The sequence below is a fragment of the Arvicola amphibius genome, chromosome 3 (genome assembly GCF_903992535.2).
Source record: "Arvicola amphibius chromosome 3, mArvAmp1.2, whole genome shotgun sequence".
Classification (NCBI taxonomy): domain Eukaryota; kingdom Metazoa; phylum Chordata; class Mammalia; order Rodentia; family Cricetidae; genus Arvicola; species Arvicola amphibius.
In genome coordinates, this window is record NC_052049.1 from 88,059,833 (window position 1) to 88,082,310 (window position 22,478).

A 22,478-nucleotide genomic window follows, 5' to 3' on the forward strand; every position below is an offset into this window, starting at 1 on the left:
TTTTATGTATCACAAATTCAAAAAATGGAGGAAGCCATATATTTACAGGCAGTTTTCGCACACATTAGAATTTTGAGGGGTAGAAATGATTTAGTTAAATTACTTATCTATGAAATTCTCAAAATTAAAATACAAAGTTAAATAAAGACAAAGTGAAAATATTCTCATATCTCTAAATCCCAAACCAGGCAAAGGTGATAAAGATAATATTGTTCAAAACAAAGATAGAGGGGGAATTCTGGTTAGCCAAATGTAGCACATATGTGTGTGACATGCAAGTAAGGAGGAACAGGGTTCTAAAAGTGGGTGATTAACTTGCCTCCATTGACAAAGAAAAATCATCTGAGGCTGCCATACCTTCTAGATTATTGGTCTTCATGGATTTACACGTCTCTATGGTTCTCAACACAATACCAATATTTGTCTAATGAGATGCTTTGAATATTGAGTCCCTAAAGACATAGTAGCTGTAAATCTTCCAATTTTACAATATGACTCATGAGGCTTGTTCCAGCCATAAAAGTATTTTGTATACTCTAAGAGATTTTGGTTTGACAAAGAAGTTGGAGTCTCCCAAAGAGATGCTACTATTCCTGACAATAGATATTCTGTGAGCACCCAATACCAGATTATTTGACTATTCTTCATTCTACAATGATGATAGCAAGGTAATGCGGTACACTGGTATTTTTTTTTTATTTCTAGTATGTGAACCTGTGAGAAAAATGCATGCAGCAGAAAGTGAGCAATATGAAGTTCCCCCTGAGAGACCTTACTGTTATCATTATATCATGTTCTTTGGTACTGTTGTAAAATTAGACAATACTGTATTTTTCCAAAACCACATGAGCATAAAAAGTTCTATTTTTAATTTTTTGAGGGTCAAAACATTTTGTACTTATATGCATACATTGTAAGGTAAGGAGAAAGACAATTTTCAACTTTGCATTCTATTGTCCTCAAATCAAAATAAATCACCATTCAGAAAAAATTGTTGACAATTCAACCTGCAAGCTATAAGAACACTGTAGAAATTAGGATGTAAGTATACACCAAGAAATCTATGGACCTGTACTTACTTCTTTAAGACAAAATAACAAAATACTTTAAATTATTCTATGTTCATGAAGTTATTAATATTTATCATCAATCTCAATTTTCCAGAATTAATATTCTGATGATCAAAAAATCATGTACATGCTTTTTTAGAAAAATATATGTCAAAATTCTGATTACACATTTTGCCCTGATATTGTTGTTTTCCCAAGTGGGAACATGATATAATTTTGTTTTTTTTTACAATTATATATTTTTCTTTCATATGGTTTCTTGGTCTGTATGTTATCATATAATGAATAATGTCCATAGAAGATGGAAAATAAAAACAAAATTGGAGAATTTGTAAAATAAATATTTATTTTTAGACTTAATTGTGGTTTAAATTAATAAAACAGAACTGAAAGTGTCAGTTTTAATTAATATATACAGTAAATAAGACAGCTAATCCAGGTATGGTGGCTCAGTTGGGAAACAAAGACAGGCAGATCTCTGAGAGTTCAAGGCCAGTCTGGTTTACAGAGCAAGTTCTAGGAGAGTCAAGGCTGTTATACAGAAATATGCCTCACTAAAAAGAAAATAATCAAAGCTGATAACTGTCAGACTTACTATTTGAAAATAAACATAAAATACTTCTGTGGGTTTGGTATTTAATACCTTTACAGAAAATACCAGAATTTTGGCTTCTTATCTAGCTTTTCAGTGTTAGCATTCACTCATGAATCTAATTTATTTTATTATTGATTTATTTTACTTCTAGCATACAACACTGATATTGGAACCTCTTTCCTCATGACCAGTGTTCACATGCTGAAAAGCAAACCCATGTTGTTTACTGCCATAAAATGCACAGCTATTGAAGTCTCATATATCTTTATATCTTTCATTGTAGGATAGAAAGATACAAATGGTATTATGATTGCAGGAAAACCCCAGTAAAAAGGTGAATGAGAACTTTTTATGTTGAATAATGTTCTGGCTGTTATTTTTGAGCTAGTTTAATTTTTTCTTGATTTAATTCAGCAACCTTTAATATTCCACTGCATTAAGAATTTTCAAAGCAAGCATGCACAGTGGTTCAGAGTCAGAAATCTTAAATCTTAAATGACTTTGGCTGAGTTATTTCTTTATATTCTCCATAATGAAGAGATCAAAGTTAGAATGCCTAATGGTTCTCTTTTATTATGCATTCATCTATGCTGTGGACCAACAAAACCATGATACTCTTCTATACATTTTCCCCTTATTATGTTGAAATTTTCTTCACATTTGAATTTTTTTCTATGGATCACTAAACAAATCTACTGATTTGCAGGAGAAAAATATTACTGCGGGTGATTTTTATTTCATGATTTGTAAATATGTTTCTGTTTTTTTTGCATTTGGTTATCTTGTCTTTGATGGATTTGGTTTGATTTAATTTGGATTATCTAGGATATTTTTGAGACAGGCTTCCTCTGTATATAGCCTTGGTTGTCCTGGAACTCTGTAGTTAAGGCTGGTTTAGAACTTACAGATCCATCTGACTCTGCCACCTGAATACTGGGATTGAAGTCATGCATCATCATGCCCAACATGTTTTTGTTTATATTGATTAAACTTATTCTTTGAAAATGTCACGTATTACATAATATAACAGTTTACTCTCAACCAGACACTTTCTAACAACACTCCTGCCCCTGTCAATTGCCAAGCACCCTACAATACACTTTCCGACATTAAGGCCCAGTATAATTCGTAATTATTCAAAATTTCTTCGAAATTTCATTTTCATAATTTTGTTAATTTAATCAGAGAATTGATAATAAAACAACCCTTGGATGAAATCTGGTTTCAAGGAAAGAAGTTGGGAAAGAGTGGAAAAGATAGCAGTGAAGGAGTGGAAGAATATGTCACTTTCTCTGGAAAAGTAGAAAGTGGAGGCTTCATTATTACCTTGGGATTACAGAAAACTAAAATAAAATTTTCTATACTAGTAACCCTATGCATAATCTATGAAAAACTTGTTGAAGTATAGATTCTTTATCCCCAATACCTGGAGATTGTTACCTGTAATTCTTTCCTTGGTATTTACAAGTATATATAACATAATATTAGGTGATGAGAACATTGTTGATACTCTGGATCCATAGATTTAATTGCAATATCCTCACATTTATTTATATTTAACAGTAGCACAGAATACAGAAATCAAACATCTGCTTCAGAATTCTTTCTTCTGGGATTGACAGATGATCCAGAACTGCAGGTCATCCTCTTTGGACTTTTCCTATCTATGTACATAATCACAGTGCTTGGAAACCTGCTAATTATTTTGGCTGTCAGTTTTGACTCCCACCTTCATACCCCCATGTATTTCTTCCTCTCTAACCTGTCCTTCACTGATATCTGTCTCATCTCCAGTACAGTCCCCAGGATGCTGTTGAACATCCAGAAACAGAACAAAGCCATCAGTTACACAGATTGCCTTACACAGCTGTACTTTGTTATATTTCTTGGTGGAATGGAAAACTTCCTTCTCGCAGCAATGGCTTATGATCGCTATGCAGCCATCTGCCATCCACTTAGATACACAGTTATTATGAATCCAAGCATCTGCAGTCTGCTGACTTTGTTCTCCTTGTTTATTAGCATGATAGATGCCCTAATCCACAGTCTGTTGGTATTGAAACTATCCTTCTGCAAAGTCATGGACATTCCCCACTTCTTCTGTGAACTTGATCATGTCATCAAGCTGTCCTGCTCTGACACACTCATCAACAACATAGTGATATACTTGGCAGTTTGCATATTTGGTGGTCTTTCATTTGGGGGAATTATTTTGTCTTATGTTCAAATTGTCTCTTCAATTTTGAGAAAACCTTCAATGAGAGGTAGTTATAAAGTCTTTTCCACATGTGGGTCTCACTTGTCGGTTGTTTCACTGTTCTATGGCACATTGTTTGGTGTGTACATCAGCTCTGCAGTGACTGACTCTCCCAGGAAGACTGCAGTGGCTTCATTATTGTACACAGTGGTCCCTCAAATGCTCAACCCCTTTATCTACAGTCTGAGGAACAAAGACATGAAAGAAGCCTTGAGGAAAATAAGTTGTGGAATTATGTGACGGTATATTTAGCCAAAGCAGTATTCACATTTCAAAAGCTAGCTTCTATCTTAACATATGATTATACCCCTTTATAATATATTCTGTTCATATTTCTACTCTTAGGTTAAAAATAGCTATGTATTTTAGTTTCTTAGGCCTATTACTGACAAATAGGTACCAAACTAAGAAATTTACATAAATAAAATATATAAATACTAAATTTAATGTGATTCATTTTTCAGAACAAATCCATTAATATCTCTTCAATCCCTATAAGACCAAAGCATTAGCAATAATATACTATAACAAGCAAATATATGTTTTCTGTCAAGAAATTTGGATGTATGGAATGTATTAGAACAGATGCTACAGTTTCAATAGCTTGTTCAAACAGTAGCCTCTTCCTGGGACTGGTCCTTTTCCAGACCACAGGTAATAGAGGGAAATACAACTATCACATATGAACATGATATATGAGATATTTTAAGTTGGTAGGGTGACATGTTGGGATAGAAGTTTGGAAGAAGGTTTAGACACAGGATCAAAATTATAGGATCAAATATCATAATTACTAAATATGTATTAACATATTAATAATATTTTTTCTAATCAAATTAGTAGTAGCAAAACCATTTTCCTTAAGATTAGTTCTTACAACATTTCTCCTGTATTTTTATTTACTAAATGAAAAAAAATCTTAGAAAAATTTACTTTTTATTTTATATACAAAGTAGAGTTCCCCCTCCCTCCCCTTATCCTGCCTCCACCCCCTCTTTCCAACCCACCATCCACTCCTCAAAAGATGTAAGGCCTTCCTTGCAAAGTCAACCAATATTGACTTAAGGTAGGACAGGCCCCTCCTCTTATATCAAGGCTGTGCAAGCTATCTCACCATAGGGAATGGGCTCCAAAAAGCCAGTTCATATACCTGGGATAAGTCCTGATGACACTGCCAGGCCCCCACCAAGAGATCTATCCATCCAACATTCAGAGGATCTAGTTCAGTCCCAGGCAAGGTTCCCAGCTCTCAGTCCATAGTCTGTGAATTCCCACTAGGTTGGCTCATTTGTCTCTGTGGTATTCCCCACCATGGTCTTGACACCCCTTGGTCATATGATCCTTCTTCCCTATCTTCAACTGAACACCAGAATTTAAACCCAGTGTTTGGTTATGGGTCACTGTATCTGCTTCTATCTGTTACTGGATGAAGGATCTGTGGTGAAAAAAATTTGGGTAGTCACTAATCTGAAAAGGGGGGAAGCACTTTCAGACACTGTCTCTACTATTGCTAAGGAATCTTGATTTGGGTCATCCTCGTGGATTCCTAAGAATTTCTCTAATACCAGGTTTCTCCCTAGCCCTATAATGACTATCTCTCTATCAAGATAACTATTTCTTTGCTTGCCCACTCCATGCCTTCCCATACTTGGTCTTATTTATCCCTTGGGTTCCCATCCCACAACCCTTCCCATACTCTTGGATAGGTAGGATTAACATAGTAAAACTGATTACCAAAAGTAATCTACAGATTGAATGCAATCCCTATCAAAATCACAACACAATTCTTCAAAGATGTCAAAAAAATACTCAAATTCATACAGAAAAAAACAAAAACCAGGATAGCAAAAATGATCCTATAAAGTAAAGGAACTTTCAGAGGCATCACCATCCCTGATTTCAAGATCTACTATAGTACAGTAATAAAAACAGCTTGGTTATTGGCATAAAAACAGACATGTGGATCAATTGAATTGAAGTTCCTGCTATTAATCCATACACCTATGAACTTCTGATTTTTGACAAAAATAGCCAAAATGGTATGAGGGGAAAAAGAAAGCATGTTCAACAAATAGTTCTAACATAACTGGATGTTGACATGGAGAAGAATGCAAATAGATCTGTATCCATCCCCATGAGCAAAACTAAAGCCCAAGTGTATCAAAGGCCTGAACCTGAATCCAGTTACACTGAAGTTGATAGATGAGAAAGTGTGAAGTATCCTTGAATGCATTAGGACAGACACCACTTCCTAAGTAAAACACCAGTAGCACAGATTCTGAGAGTAACAATCAATATAAGGGAGCTCCTGAAACTTAAAAGCTTCTGTAAGGTAAAGGAAATAGTTAATAAGACAAAACAGCAGCCTAAAAAAGATCTTTACCAAGCCCATATCTGGCAGAGGACTGGCTTCTGAAATATATAAGTGACTCAAAAAACTCTATACAAAAATACTAAATAATCCAATTAAAAATGGGATGATGAGATCTGTCTATGTGTTACTTTCATTGGTTAATAAAGAAACTGCCTTGGCCATTTGATAGGACAGAAAATTAGGTAGGCGGAGTAAACAGAACAGAATTCTGGGATGAAGAAAGCAGTGAGACAGTCGCCCTGCCTCTCCTCTTTGAGACAGATGCAGGCTAAGGTCCTTCCTGGTAAGCCACCACCTCGTGGTGCTACACAGATTACTAAATATGGGTTAAAGCAAGAAAATTAGCCAATAAGAGGCTGAAACTAATGGGCCAGGCAGTATTTAAATGAATACAATTTGTGTGTTGTTATTTCGGGTGTAAAGCTAGCCGTGTGGGAGCTGGGTGGCTGAACACAGCCGGCTGCTCCTTCTACAATGGGATACAGATCTAAACAGAGAATTCTCAACAGAAGAAACTAAAATGGCTGAAAGACATGTAAGAAATTTCTCAACACCCTTAGCTATCAGGGACATGCAAATCAAAACATCTCTGAGATACCATCTTGTACCTATCAGAATGGCTAAGATCAAAAACAGTGATGACAGCTTAAACTGATGAAAATGTGGAGTAAGGGGACCACTCCTTTATTGCTGGTGAGAGTGCATACATGTACAGCCAATTTTGAAGTCAGCAAATTGGGAATCAATCTACCTAAAGTCCAAGCAACATCCCTCTTGGAGATATACCAAAAGGATTCATAATCATACCACAAGGACATTTGTTCAACTATGTTCATAGCAGCATTATTTGTAATGATATATAGAAATAACCTAGATCCTCCCGTCTTTGGGGCCACAAAGTCCCACAGCTCAGCCTGTTTGGGCACTGGGGACCTGGAAGTGAGTGCACCCAGGCCGGTGGGAGGTCCCCTCCTACATTAGTCTGCCTGCGGCAGGGTAGGCCTTTGTCAGAGAGCTACTTGGCCTGCAAGGGGACCTGACAGTCTGCCAGAGGATCCATCATTCATTGGGGTGAGTGAATTTAATTCATTGCGGTGAATTGAACTTCTAAAAGAAGACCCAAAGGGGATTATTCACAGGAAGAAATGGGCAGGCGCCAATGCAAGAATTCCTCCAACAATTTGAAAAACAACATGAAAGTACCAGAACCCAGCGAACTTATAACAGGAGGACTTGAACACACTAATCAAGAAGAAGTAGAAAAAATTGACTTTATGGAAGTAACAGAGTCCCTTAAACAGGAGGTGAAAAACTTCCTTAAGGAAATGGATGAGAAGAATAACAAAATGTTTGAAGAATTGAGTAAATCTGTAAACGATATCCTAGGAAACCAAGAAAAAACAATCAAACAGATAATGGAAACAGTGCAAGACTTGAAAACTGAAATGGAGGCAAGGAAGAAAACACAACCCGAGGGCCAGCTGGATTTGGAAAATCTATGTAAACGAAGAGAGACTACAGAAACAAGCATAACCAACAGAATACAAGAGATAGAAGAAAGAATCTCAGATTCTGAAGATACCATAGAGAAAATAAATGCACTGATCAAAGAAAACACCAAATCCAACAAATTCTCATCACAAAACATTCAGGAAATCTGGGACACAATAAAAAGACCAAACCTAAGAATAATAGGCGTAGAAGAAGGAGAAGAAATACAGCTCAATGGTTCAGAAAATATATTTAATAAAATTATAGAAGAAAACTTCCCAAACCTAAAAAAAGATATTCCTATTAAGGTTCAAGAAGCTTACAGAACACCAAATAGACTGGATCAAGAAAAAACATCCCCTCGCCATATTATAATCAAAACACAAAACATACAGAATAAAGAAAGAATATTAAGAGCTGCAAAGGAAAAAGGTCAAGTAACATATAAAGGTAAACCTATCAGACTAACACCTGACGTCTCTATGGAAACCATGAAAGCCAGAAGGTCCTGGATAGATGTTTTGCAGAAACTAAGAGACCATGGATGCAAGCCCAGATTACTATACCCAGCCAAGCTTTCATTCCCTATAAATGGAGAAAACAAAATATTCCAGGATAAAAACAAATTTAAACAATACATAGCCACAAATCCAGCCTTACAGAAAGTAATAGAAGGAAATTCACAAACAAAGGAGTCCAGCATTGCCCAAAATAACTCAGACATCTAGCGACCCTTCACCAGCACATTGCAAAGAAAGGAAACACACAATCTCTACTACCAAATAAAATATGACAACCGGAGTTAACATCCACTGGTCATTAATATCAATTAATATCAACGGACTCAATTCACCTATAAAAAGGCACAGGCTAAGAGATTGGATACGAAAACAGGATCCAACATTCTGCTGTTTACAAGAAACACACCTCAACCACAAAGACAGACATGTACTCAGAGTAAAGGGTTGGGAAAAGGTTTATCAAGCAAATGGACCTAAGAAACAAGCCGGTGTGGCCATACTAATTTCTAACAAAGTTGACTTCAAACTAAAATCAATCAGAAGAGATGGAAAGGGACACTTTATACTCATTACAGGAAAAATCTATCAGAATGAAGTCTCAATCCTGAATATCTATGTCCCTAATATTAAAGCACCAACTTATGTAAAAGAAACATTACTAGAACTCAAGACAGCCATCAAACCAAACACACTGATAGTGGGAGACTTCAACACTCCTCTTTCACCAATGGACAGGTCAATTCGACAGAAACCTAACAGAGAATTAAGAGACTTAATAGAGGTAATGAACCAAATGGACTTAACAGACATCTATAGAACATTCCACCCAAACAGGAAAGAATATACTTTCTTCTCTGTGGCTCATGGAACCTTTTCGAAAGTTGACCACATACTCGGTAACAAAGCAAACTTCCACAGTTACAAAAACATATTAGTAACCACCTGCATCTTATCGGATCACCATGGATTAAAATTAGAATTCAACAACAATGCTACCCCCATAAAGCCTACAAACTCATGGAAACTGAACAATCAACTACTGAACCACAGCTGGGTCAAGGAAGAAATAAAGTGCCCACTTAAAGAAAACAGAGAAAGCACAAATTGGAGACTTAACAGCACACCTGAAAGCTTTAGAAAAGAAAGAAGGAGACTCACCTACGACGAGTAGAAGACTGGAAATTATCAAACTGAGGGCAGAAATCAACAAAATAGAAACACAGTAAACAATCCAAAGAATCAATGAAACAAAAAGCTGGTTCTTGGAGAAAAATCAACAAGATTGACAAACCCCTAGCCAAACTAATCAAACGGCAGAGAGAGAACACACAAATTAATAAGATCAGAAATGAAAAAAGGGACATAACCACAGACACAGAGGAAATTCAGAGAATCATTAGATCTTACTACAAAAGCCTGTATGCCACAAAATTGGAAAATGTAAAAGAAATGGACACTTTTTTAGATAAGTACCATATACCAAAGTTAAACCAGGACCAGGTAAATGCTCTAAATAGTCCTGTTAGTCGCGAAGAATTAGAAACTGTTATCAGAAACCTCCCTACCAAAAAGAGCCCAGGACCTGATGGGTTCAATGCAGAATTCTACCAGAACTTCCAAAACCACCTAATACCTATACTCCTTAAGGTATTTCATAATATAGAAACAGAACAGTCATTGCCAAATTCCTTTTATGAAGCTACAACTACCTTGATACCTAAACCACATAAAGACTTAACCAAGAAAGAGAATTACAGGCCAATCTCACTCATGAACATCGATGCAAAAATTCTCAATAAAATACTGGCAAACAGAATCCAAGAACACATTAGAAAAATTATCCACTATGATTAAGTAGGCTTCATCTCAGAGATGCAGGACTGGTTCAACATACGAAAATCTAACAATGTAATCCATCATATAAATAAACTGAAGGATAAAAACCATATGATCATCTCATTAGATGCAGAAAAGGCATTTGACAAAATTCAGCACCCCTTTATGATAAAGGTCTTGGAGAGATTAGGGATACAGGGGTCATTCCTAAATATAATAAAGGCTATTTACAGCAAGCCGACAGCTAACATCAAATTAAATGGAGAGAAACTCAAGGCCATCCCACTAAATTCAGGAACGCGACAAGGCTGTCCACTCTCTCCTTATCTCTTCAATATAATACTTGAAGTTCTAGCAATAGCAATAAGACAAAACAAGGGGATCAAGGGGATTCGAATTGGAAAGGAAGAAGTTAAACTTTCATTATTTGCAGATGATATGATAGTGTACAGAAGCGACCCTAAAAACTCCACCAAAGAACTCCTACAGCTGATAAACTGCTTTAGTATCGTGGCAGGTTACAAGATCAACTCCAAAAAATCAGTCGCCCTTTTATACACAAAGGATAAGGAAGCAGAGAAAGAAATCAGAGAAGCTTCACCTTTCACGATAGCCACAAATAGCATAAAATATCTTGGAGTAACTCTAACCAAGGAAGTGAAAGACCTATTTGACAAGAACTTTAAGTCTTTGAAGAAAGAAATTGAAGAGGATACCAGAAAATGGAAGGATCTCCCTTGCTCTTGGATTGGGAGGATCAACATGGTAAAAATGGCAATACTACCAAAGGCAATCTATAGATTTAATGCAATCCCCTTAAAGATCCCATCAAAATTCTTCACAGATCTTGAGAGGACAATAATCAACTTTATATGGAAGAACAAGAAACCCAGGATAGCCAAAACAATCTTATACAATAAAGGAACTTCTGGAGGCATTACCATCCCTGACTTCAAACTCTATTACAGAGCTACAGTATTGAAAACAGCTTGGTATTGGCATAAAAATAGAGTAGACCAATGGAATCAAATAGAAGACGCAGATCTTAACCCACAAACCTATGAACACCTGATTTTTGATAAAGGCGCTAAAAGCACACAATGGAAGAAAGAGGGCATCTTCAACAAATGGTGCTGGCATAACTGGATGTCAACCTGTAGAAGAATGAAAGTAGATCCGTGTCTATCACCATGCACAAAACTCAAGTCCAAATGGATTAACGACCTCAATATCAATCTGAACACACTGAACCTGTTAGAGGAGAAAGTGGGAAGTACTCTACAACATTTGGGCACAGGAGACCGCTTCCTACGTATAGCCCCAGCAGCACAGACATTAAGGGCAACATTAAATAAATTGGACCTCCTGAAGCTGAGCAGCTTCTGTAAAGCAAAGGACACTGTCACTAAGACAAAAAGGCAGCCTACTGTCTGGGAAAAGATCTTCACCAACCCCACAACAGACAAAGGTCTGATCTCCAAAATATATAAAGAACTCAAGAGACTAGACTTTAAAATGCTAATGAACCCAATTAAAAAATGGGGCACTGAAATGAACAGAGAATTCTCAACAGAAGAAGTTCGAATGGCCAAAAGACACTTAAGGTCCTGCTCAACCTCCTTAGCAATCAGGGAAATGCAAATCAAAACAACTTTGAGATATCATCTTACACCTGTCAGATTGGCTAAAATCCAAAACACCAATAATAACATTTGCTAGAGAGGTTGTGGGGTAAGGGGTACACTCATCCATTGCTGGTGGGAATGCAAACTTGTGCAACCACTTTGGAAAGCAGTGTGGCGGTTTCTCAGGAAATTTGGGATCCACCTACCCCAGGACCCAGCAATCCCACTGTTGGGAATTTACCCAAGAAATGCCCAATCATATTACAAAAGCATCTGTTCAACTATGCTTATAGCAGCATTATTTGTAATAGCCAGAACCTGGAAACAACCTAGATGCCCTTCAGTGGAAGAATGGATGAAGAAAGTGTGGAATATATACATAGTAGAGTACTACTTGGCGGTAAAAAAACAATGACATCTTGAATTTTGCATGCAAATGGAGGGAAATAGAAAACACCATCCTGAGTGAGGTAACTCAGGCCCAAAAAGATGAACATGGGATGTACTCACTCATAATTGGGTTCTAGCCATAAATAAAGGACATCGAGCCTATAATTCGTAAAAATCCTAGAGAAGCTATATAAGAAGGTGAACCCAAAGAAAAACTTATAGTTATCCTCCTGGATACTGGAAATAGACAAGATAGCCGGACAAGAAATGGGAACATAGGTGTGGGGTGGGATGGGGGGAGGGTGGATCGGGCGAGAAAAGTGTGAAGTGGAGGATGGGAAGAGCTTGGGGGAATGGGATGGTTGGGATATAGGAAGGGTGGATATGGGAACAAGGAATTATATATCTTACTTAAGGGAGCCATTCTAGGGTTGGCAGAGACTTGACTCTAGAAGGGTTCCCAGGTGTCCAGGAAGACGCCCCCAGCTAGGTCCTTGGGCAGCTGAGGAGAGGGTGCCAGAAATGTACAGATCCTATTGCCATACTCATGAATATCTTGCATATCACCATAGAACCTTCACCTGGCATTGGATGGAGAAAATGACAGAGCCCCACATAGGAGCACCGGACTGAGCTCCCAAGGTCCTGATGAGGAGCAAAAGGAGGGAGATCATGAGCAAGGAAGTCAGGACCGTGAGGAGTTCGTTTACCCATTGAGACGGTGGGACAGATCTAAAGGGAGACCACCAAGTCCAGTTGGAATGGAACTGATGGAACAGGGGACCAAACCGGGCTCTCTGAATGTGGCTGACGGTCGAGGACGACTGAGAAACCAAGGACAACGGCAATGAATGTGAACTCTACAGCATGGACGGGCTCACTGTGAGCCTTAACCTTCACCTGGCGATGGATGGAGATAGAGACAGAGCCCCACATTGGAGCACCGGACTGAGCTCCCAAAGTTCTGATGAGGAGCAGAAGGAGAGAGATCATGAGAAAGAAAGTCAGAACCATGAGGGATGCATTCACCCACTGAGACGGCAGGACAGAACTAATGGGAGACCACCAAGTCCACTTGGAATGGGACTGATGGAACATGCGACCAAATCGGACTCTCTGAAAGTGGCTGATGGTGGAGGCTGACCGAGAAGCCAAGGACAATGGCGATGGGCTTGGTCTCTACGACATGGACGGGCTCTGTGTGAGCCTTGTCAGTTTGGTTGCTCACCTTCCTGGACCTGGAGGGAGTTGGGAGGACCTTGGACTCAGCATGGTGTGGAGAGCCCTGATGGCTCTTTGGCCTGGAGGGGGAGGGAGTGGGGGTGTCGGTGGAAGGGAGGGGAGGGAAGGAGGAGGAGGAGGGGAGGAGATGGCAATTTTTAATAAAAAAATAAACTGGAAACAAAAAAAAGAAATAACCTAGATGTCTATCTACTAAAGAATGAATAAAGAAAATGTGTTACATTTACACAATGGGGTATACTTGTTAAAAACAGCAAAATCTTCTAATTTACAGACAAATGAATGGAACTAGAAAAAAATTACATCCTGAATGAGGTAACCAAGACCCAGAAAAACAAACATGGTAAGTATTCGCTCATAAGTGGATATTAGATATAAAGCAAAGGAAAACAAGGTTAAATTCACAGTGCCATAGAATCTAGGTAAAAAGACAGACCCTAAAGGGGATTTACATGGAGGGCTTCAGGAAGGAAAATACTTATTGATTAAATTTTATCAGATAATTTTTAAGATATTATCAGCAGGGAAGAGTGTAGCTTTTAGTGAACTAAATGAAATTCCTTAAAATATGGTCAGATATTACCACAATGACATGAGGTTTTCCTGTACAGTAAATGAAGAACAGTGTATGTAAAATATGGGGATAAGAACAGTAAAACCTTGCTGTGGGTGACAGGCCTGTCACGGGATATGATGACATTTTTTGATAATGGAGGCTTGAGTGTAGAATCTTTGAGAAATTAAGATACATACACACAAATATCAAATCTGGATTGCTGAAATTAATGGTTGAGTCCCAACCTTTTCTCATGTTGTCCTACAAATCTCATATTTTAGGATTAACACATTATTTTAGTCATAGGATTTTACTGTATAAATATGGTTTTGATGATAAAATTCAAACTCAATACACTAAAATAATTCCATAGTCTATATAATTATCCTTGCTCAGACTCCTATTGCATTTTATTGGTTCAGTGTATATACTTACTTTTAGTGATCTGTAAATTTTTTTTTTTTTGATTTTGTGAAAAAGGTTGTCCTTGTGTATCCTGAGCTTTCCTGGAAATAAATCTGTAGATCAGAAGGCCTTGAACCAATGATTTTATTTAATGGTATGTGTTAATATCAAATATCATTACTATTTATCATCGAAATAAAGTTAGATAGCATTTTGTCTGATTTGTAACTGTGCTAGTTAGTCTTATGTCAACTTGATACAAGACTAGATTATCTGAAAAGAGGGGAAATCAGTTGAGAAAATATCTCCATAGGATCCAGCTATAATGTAATTTCTTATGTAGCAATTGTTAGAGGAGGACCCAGCTCATTGTGTGTGGTGTCATCTCTGAGCAGGTGACCTTGGGTTCTAGAAGAAGCAGAATGAGAAAGTGATGAATACCCAACCAGTAATGAGGGTTTCTATCTGATTAAATGCACCAGTTCCTGCCTTATGCTCCTGCCCTGTTTGAGTTTCTGTCCTGAATCCCCTCAGTGATGAACAGTGCTATGGAAATGTAATGATGAATAAACTCTTTCCTCTCCAAGTTTCTTTGGTTGTGGTGTCTTATTACAACAAAAGCAACCCTAATTAAGATGGTGAACAAAGGTGTTTTAATTGTTTGATCTGTAACTTCTGAATCAAACAAAATATTTTCTGTTTTTGTAGTGGCACTATTGGATTTATCAGATCCTCTTATTACAATGTTTTATTTCCAGAGATATTTCCTAAGAGGCAATATTGACCAGCTTGTCTTTTCCTTGGGTATACATAAATGAAATTGAGAGTCATTGTTAAATAACAGTGAACAGTTAATTTCTTCTTTTGTGGTATGTGTGTGTCAATGCAATAAAATTCAGTACACTGTTTTATCTTACTTGTGTGTGGGTGTTTTTGTGTATCAATGTCTTTGCATTATATATGTGTATATATAATATATAAATATATTTATATGTATATATTATTATTTACTTTAAACAAGATTTGACAAGAATCATAATTGTCTCAGCAAACTTTTTTATCTTTCCTTTTGCACTTAGAACTGAAACTTTCAATTTTATTAATGCCTTTGTTGTGGACTAGAAATCATTTTTTATTAATTACTTATTATTAAGTATTAGTTAATCCATTCAACTAGTGTGATCTCAATTTATATTAAACAATATTTTTATTATATTCCAGTATTTTTCTGTACTGCTTTTTTGAACAATGGAATTTTTCTGTATTTGCCTGAACTAATCCTTCTGTCTTAATAGTTTAGTCTAAGACAAAGGCCTGTGATTTTGTTTAAATTTCAATTCGTACATTTATTTTACCATATTTTATCATCAATTGTAAAAAACTTGTGATTACATAAGAAATGTGATATGATTACACATCAAGGGACTGTCTCATCCTTAGAGAAGACTGGTATTTCTCAACTCTCAACATCAAATGATTGACTGTATTTTTTCATCTAATAATTAAATATTGTAAGAATTCCCTCATCCATGCTGTTATGTCAGCTAGTATGTTCACTGTACAGATCTTGTCTTGGTGGTATGTTCTGTTATAAACTCATATACAATGACAATCTCTAAATGGATTCAAAAGATTGATGCATACACAGACACTCAGATACACACATTCAGAAAAATTAATTATACTCGATTTTCTTTTATTGTATATATTGCCAGTCACCTAAATGATTTATACACTGTCTCACCTACCATTACTATATCACCTACCACTATATATACATACATACATGTGTGTACAAACATAAATATGTAAAAGTGAATATATATACATATGTGACAAAAACCATTAAAATTAGTTTGTGAATTTGAGACAATTTTATAACATAGGAATAATTGTAGGAGAAAAAAGTAGAGCTAAAAATATAAATAGACATAATACAAATATATGTAATTCTTTAAAAATATTTAAAATTTAAGTTAAGAAAAGAGTGGAAGTAATTAGGTTTAGAAGGGATTATGTATTAGTATTCTTTTTTTTAATGGTCTTTATTTTTTATTTATTTTATTTTTTTTCCTCTCATGGTTTATTTTTTTATATTTAAAAATTTCCATCTCCTCCCCTCCTCCTCCCCCCTCCCTCCCCCCCCCCCCCCCCTTCCCTCCTCTCCTTCTCCCCCTTCCCTCCCCTCCCCTCCACCCATACCTCCCCTCCCTCCTTCTCAAGGCCAAGGAGCCATCAGGGTTCCCTACTCTATGCTAAGACCAAGGTCCTCCCAACTCCCCCCAGGTCCAGGAAGGTGATCGACCAAGCTGAGAAGGCTCCCACAGAGCCCGTCCATGCAGAAGAATCAGAGCCCAGAGCCATTGTCCTTTGCTTCTCAGTCAGCCCCCGCTGTTGGCCACATTCAGAGAGACGGGTTTGGTCGCATGATCCATCAGTCCCATTCCAACTGGAGTTGGTGATCTCCCATTAGTTCTGTCCCACCGTCTCCATGAGTGAACGCACCCCTCACGTTCCTGACTTTCTCCCTCATGTTCTCTCTCCTTCTGCTCCTCATCAGGACCTTGGGAGCTCAGTCCAGTGCTCCAATGTGGGGCTCAGTCATTTTCCCCATCTATCGCCAGATGGAGGTTCCCTCACGGTCCTGACTTTCTTTCTCATGTTCTCTCTCCTTCTGCTCCTCATCAGGACCTTGGGAGCTCAGTCTGGTGCTCCAATGTGGGGCTCTGTCATTTTCTTCATCTATCGTCAGGTGTAGGTTCTATGGTGATATGCAAGAAATTCATCAGTATGGCTATAGGAACTGGCCTTTTCAGGCTCCCTCTCCTCAGCTGCCCAAGGAACTAACTGGGGGCGTCTCCCTGGAAACCTGGGAACCCATCTAGGGTCAAGTTCTTGACAATCCTCAGGTGGCTCCTTAAATTAAGACATATGATTCCCTGCTCCCATATCCACCCTTCCTGTATCCCAAGCATCCCATTCCTCTGAGCTCCCCCCATTCTCCCCTTCACACTTTTCTCTCCCCATCTTCCCTTGGCCCAGTCTCGCCCACGATCGCCAGGCAAAATTGTATTAGTATTCTTATAGAAAGAATTAGGAATTTACATATCAGCTAAGGAATCTAAACAAAGTCTGAGTTTTGGCAATTCATGAAACGGCCCATCATTAGTAGGTTACATTATAGTACATTGATTTGAACTTAGAACTACATTTCCAAGATTGTGAAAAATAACATCTAGCATTTAATCAACGCAGCCTATGATATTAATGATGTCTCCTGTGTTTTGAATTACTTATATAATAGAATCTTATGTATATGGTTGTTTTGCCTCCGTATAGTTATTGACTGTCAGAAGATGATGGTGGATGCCCTGGTGTTCATGATCTCTGTATGTGTGGTGAGAGCTGAAACTGTGTCCTCTGCAATAGTCACATATATACTCAAATACTGAATTATCTTTTTAATCCCTACCCTACTAAATCTTAGAATGTACATCAAGAATAGAAAAGAAACCAAGAGGGCAAATCTGAAGAGCAACATAAAATAAGATTGTAGAATTAAAAGTAGGTGAAGCTTCTTTGAAATTATAACACTAAAACCTAGACTGGAAAAACATCCAACAGTAAGTGATAATGGCATATAAACAAGAAGCCCTTTAAATGCCCCAAGTAAAAGAAACATTATCAACTCCTGAACATGTGGCCTTTTCTGTAGTGTTTTATAAACACAGTGTATCAATCTAGTAGAGAAAATTGATTTTTCCTCTCTCAGCAGGTATATAGGACAGTTTACTTGTTGACCTTTACTGTAGTGACTAAATTTTCATTTATTAATTCATTTTTTACATACATAACCAAAGAATGTTATCAGATAAAACAAAAGCTATCACATCAAAGTTAGACAAGACAATCCAATGGAAGGAAAAGAGCCCCCAAAGAAAACACATTCAGAGAGAGACCCAACCATAAGCACACTCAGGACTCCCATTAAAATACTAAACTGAAAGTCTTAATATATATGAGTAGGACTTGATTTATACCACTGCAGGCACTGTGCACATTCACTGTGTCTCTGAGTTTATATCATCTTTAGAGGGCCTATTTTGCTTGATACCCTCCATTCCATTAGCCTATTACACTCATTCTACATCCTGTTCCTCAGGGGAGGTTCCAGGAAGAAGGAATTTGATGAAGATATCTCATGTATGCCTGAATGTTTCTATTTTGTTGCATAATTTCAAAAGTATTGGCAACAGCAATTCTTTGTAAATCTGGTACAATTTTAGTTGGAGATGTTATTATTAAAATTAATTAAATAGAACCGAAGATGTCAGTTTTACATGAAATATACTGTAAATAAAACAGCTAATCCAGGTTTTGTACATAGAAGAAGGCAAATTTCTGAGATTTCAATGCTAGCCTGGTCTACTGAGCAAATTCTAAGACCATCAAGGCTGTTATATAGAGACACCATATATTCAAACACTATCCCTCTAAATAAAAGAGAAGTAAAAAGAAATCTAATAATTTTTATACCTTGTATTTTATAATAAATATAACATACTTCTTTATGTTTGATTACTATTTACAATTTCAGAAAATACCAGAATTTTAACTTCTTTATGTTTTCAGTGTTGGGACTCACTCATAAATTTAACTCATTTTATTATTAATTTATTTTCTTTCTATTGTACAACACTGATATTTGCATCTACTTCCTTGTGACTAGTTTTCCCATGCTAAAAAATGAACCCAGGATATTCACTGCACATATAGCTCACTGCTATTGAAATCCCACAGCTCTTTACCTCTTTCATCCTAGCAGAGAAAGATATCATATGGTATGACAGCAGGAAAATTCCAATAGAAAAGTGTGAGTGAGAACTCGTTAATTTGAACAATGTTCTGGGTGTTTTTCCTATTTATTTTTTTAATCATCCAGAAACTTGTAAGATTTCACGGTATTAACAGTTTCAAAGCAAGCATGCAGAGTGGTTTTGAATCAGACTAAGAATAATTTCAGAATCATAAATATTATTTGATAAGTGATCACATTATTCTCTCAATAATTAAGGGTTCCAAGTGAGAATGTCAAATGATTCTTTTCTAATGTGTTCATAGGTTCCATGTCCTAAAATTCTCAATATACTCCTGTGCATTTTCCATTTTGATATTTAAATTTTCATCCCACTTGAATTTTTTCTATTGATCAATAAGCAAATCTACTGGTGTTCAAAAGAAAACCTTACTGAAATATCCTCCTTTAATGATTTCTAATTATACATCTGCCTTTCATTTTGTTTTGGGTGTTTTTGGTTGGTTCATTGGTTGGTTAGTTCATTATTTTTTGTTTGTTTCTTTTATTTCTGGAGACAGGATTACTATGGCTGACCTAGAGCTCCATAGATCAGACTGGCATTAAGCACATAGATTCATCTTCCTGTGTCTCCCAAGTACTGGCACCATAACTCCCAGCATATTTCTGATTTTATACTGATTAAATATGTTCTCCAATAACATCATATACATAGCATAGCAGATTGGTCTAACCCCCACACTTTCTTATCCATCTCCTATCCCTACAATTCACCAGCTTCCCTGCAATACAGTTTCCCACGTTAAGTCACAGTACAATTCCTAAATATACAGCGTTTTATTGAAATGTTATATTCATAAGTTTTCAAAATTAATAGGAGAGGTGATACTAAACAATGTGTTGTTGAAAATCTGTGTTAAGGAAAGAAGGTGGTGCAGAGTGGACAATGTATATGTGAGTGAGTAGAGGAAAGCATTTCTTCCTCAGACAACGTAGAAAGAGTAGCTATGGGTAAACAGACATACATTCAGAGAGTCCGGTTTGGTCCCCTGTTCCATCAGTCCCATTCCAACTGGACTTGGTGGTCTCCCGTTAGATCTGTCCCACCGTCTCAATGGGGAAAAGCACTCCTCACGGTCCTGACTTCCTTGCTCATGATCTCCCTTCTTTTGCTCCTCATCGGGACCTTGGGATCTCAGTCCGGTGCTTCTATGTGGGGCTCTGTCATTTTCCCCATCCAATGCCAGGTAAAATTTTCTACCACAGACATACAGGCCTTATTATTTCCTTAGGTTTACAATAGACTAAGATGAGGTTTACTATACCAGTAACAATTTGGGAGACTTACTGCTCTCTGAATCAGTTTCTCCCACCCTGTGAATTGAGGAAGGACTTGGAAAACCTTATCCATGACTGACAGATATTTTCTTATGGGTAGATTCAAAAAATATGGAATTAATACCTTCAGCTGTGTGCCCACAGCTTACCTCAGCAGTCTTCAAATGATAAATCCCATCTGCTTATCACTCAGATGCCTGTGATTAAATTAAATATGTCATTTAACAAAAGCAAAAAATGAGTCCAGAAAAGTGATTGGGGGGAGCAGGGACTTCAAAGCAATATAAGGAAGATAAGAAAAAATGGTAGGATAGTAGACAGAATGCATTGTGTGTGTATATATATATATATATGTATATGTATATATATACATATATATAATAGAGAAGGCATTAGTTTAATAAAAAACCATATCAATCAAAAAATGATTTGAACTTACTACATAAAATATTTAAAAAACAAAATGATAGTTTTTGCAATACTAATGGTACAAATCTTTGGAAATGTTAATCATAAAATTGATCAGAAATAGTTCAGAAGGCTAGGTGTATAATTCTTATTCTCAGGAGTCAGCAAATCATGCATGTTGAATTCCATACATCTATACACACTATCATTAAGGCCTGCTCTACTGGGATTAGAATTATAGTAAAATAGAGGCTCTAATGGTGACCTTTGGATATTGAGTACCTGAGAAAACTACACTACACTGTCAGAGCCAGCTTGTGATCACCTCCTTTATGTACTTTGTATGTTAGAAAGAAATACCAGAACTTTCAACCAAAGAAGATCAAACTTTATCAGGAGCCCACTGAGTACTGAGATACTGATTTAGAGCAATATCCAGGTGAATATCTGAGTATCAATGTCAGTAAGGAAGTAGGTACTTCATAATACCTTACTAAGTACTTTGAACATGAGGGCATGTGTTTAGAATTCAATCCTGAAAAGAGATGAAGGTATGCAAAAATATTATGAGAAAAAAGAGTTTTACTTCTATTGTCATTGTTGGATTTCTCCTTTAACATTTCTACACTTGTTTATATCAACATTCACATATTTCTCATACTTCTTATATAATACAATCTACAAGAGCATTGTCTAGTCAGTTATGAGCAGACAACTCTAATGACAGTCTCATAAAATTTAGATATTTTCTTAAGTTGTGGTGATAGATGACAGGGATTTGGAGAAAGTTAGTTTATTCGGTTTCTTTCAAAAAATAGCAAAAATTTCATGGCATAAAATAATAAAGTTGTTTTATTGTGGATCTTGAATTACTCATAAATTAAAATGTCTTAGATTCCCCTTTTCCCCTGAAACTTGGAGATGCCTATCCTTCCTTGTTCTTTAATGTTCTTTAATTATTATTCCATCTGTGTGTATGTGTGTGTGAATACATGCATGTGTTTATATATCCTCCATCTTTTCTTTCAGCAAAGACACAAGTCATATTGGACCAGGATACCATAACTTGGCTCATTCTGATTTATTTTTTGAAGAAACCATATCCAAAATTTAATATTAGAAATTAGACAATAAATATGAATTTGGGGTATGTTCAACCCTTGTCTGAAAGTCCATATTTAATTTTCATTTCTTATTCTTATATGCATCATAAGACAGAGAGGTAGTTCTATCAATTAGCAGGTTTGTTAACTAGGGAGGAAGACAGATATATACAAAGCAGCATCTTAAATTTTCCAAGTCAGTACTAACTATTGTAAACAGAAAGATCCCAGAGAGTGTGATTAACAGCAGCATTTTGGTAATATGTTCTGATCCTAACAGGCTTAAAGGTCATAAACATTGGATCTCTACCATTTAATAAGAACATTCAAATAACAGAATATGTATTTTGTTTGTTGATTTAAAGAAAATATGGGTTCTGGGCCAAATCTCTCCCTCTTGGGAAAGATGTAACATTTTAAAAAGAAACATCATGTTTCTGCCACGATACTC

The 22,478-nt window shown here is 36.6% G+C and overlaps 1 protein-coding gene across 1 annotated transcript; it reads left to right on the plus strand.

The window, feature by feature from the left end:
* The first annotated feature begins 491 nt into the window (after positions 1–491).
* Positions 492–4,162, plus strand: LOC119809280 (olfactory receptor 7G1-like). The gene is made up of 2 exons (XM_042054694.1): positions 492–610; positions 3,229–4,162. Exons 1-2 carry the CDS (start codon positions 492–494, stop codon positions 4,160–4,162), a joined length of 1,053 nt encoding a protein of 350 aa, XP_041910628.1.
* Positions 4,163–22,478: the final 18,316 nt, after the last annotated feature.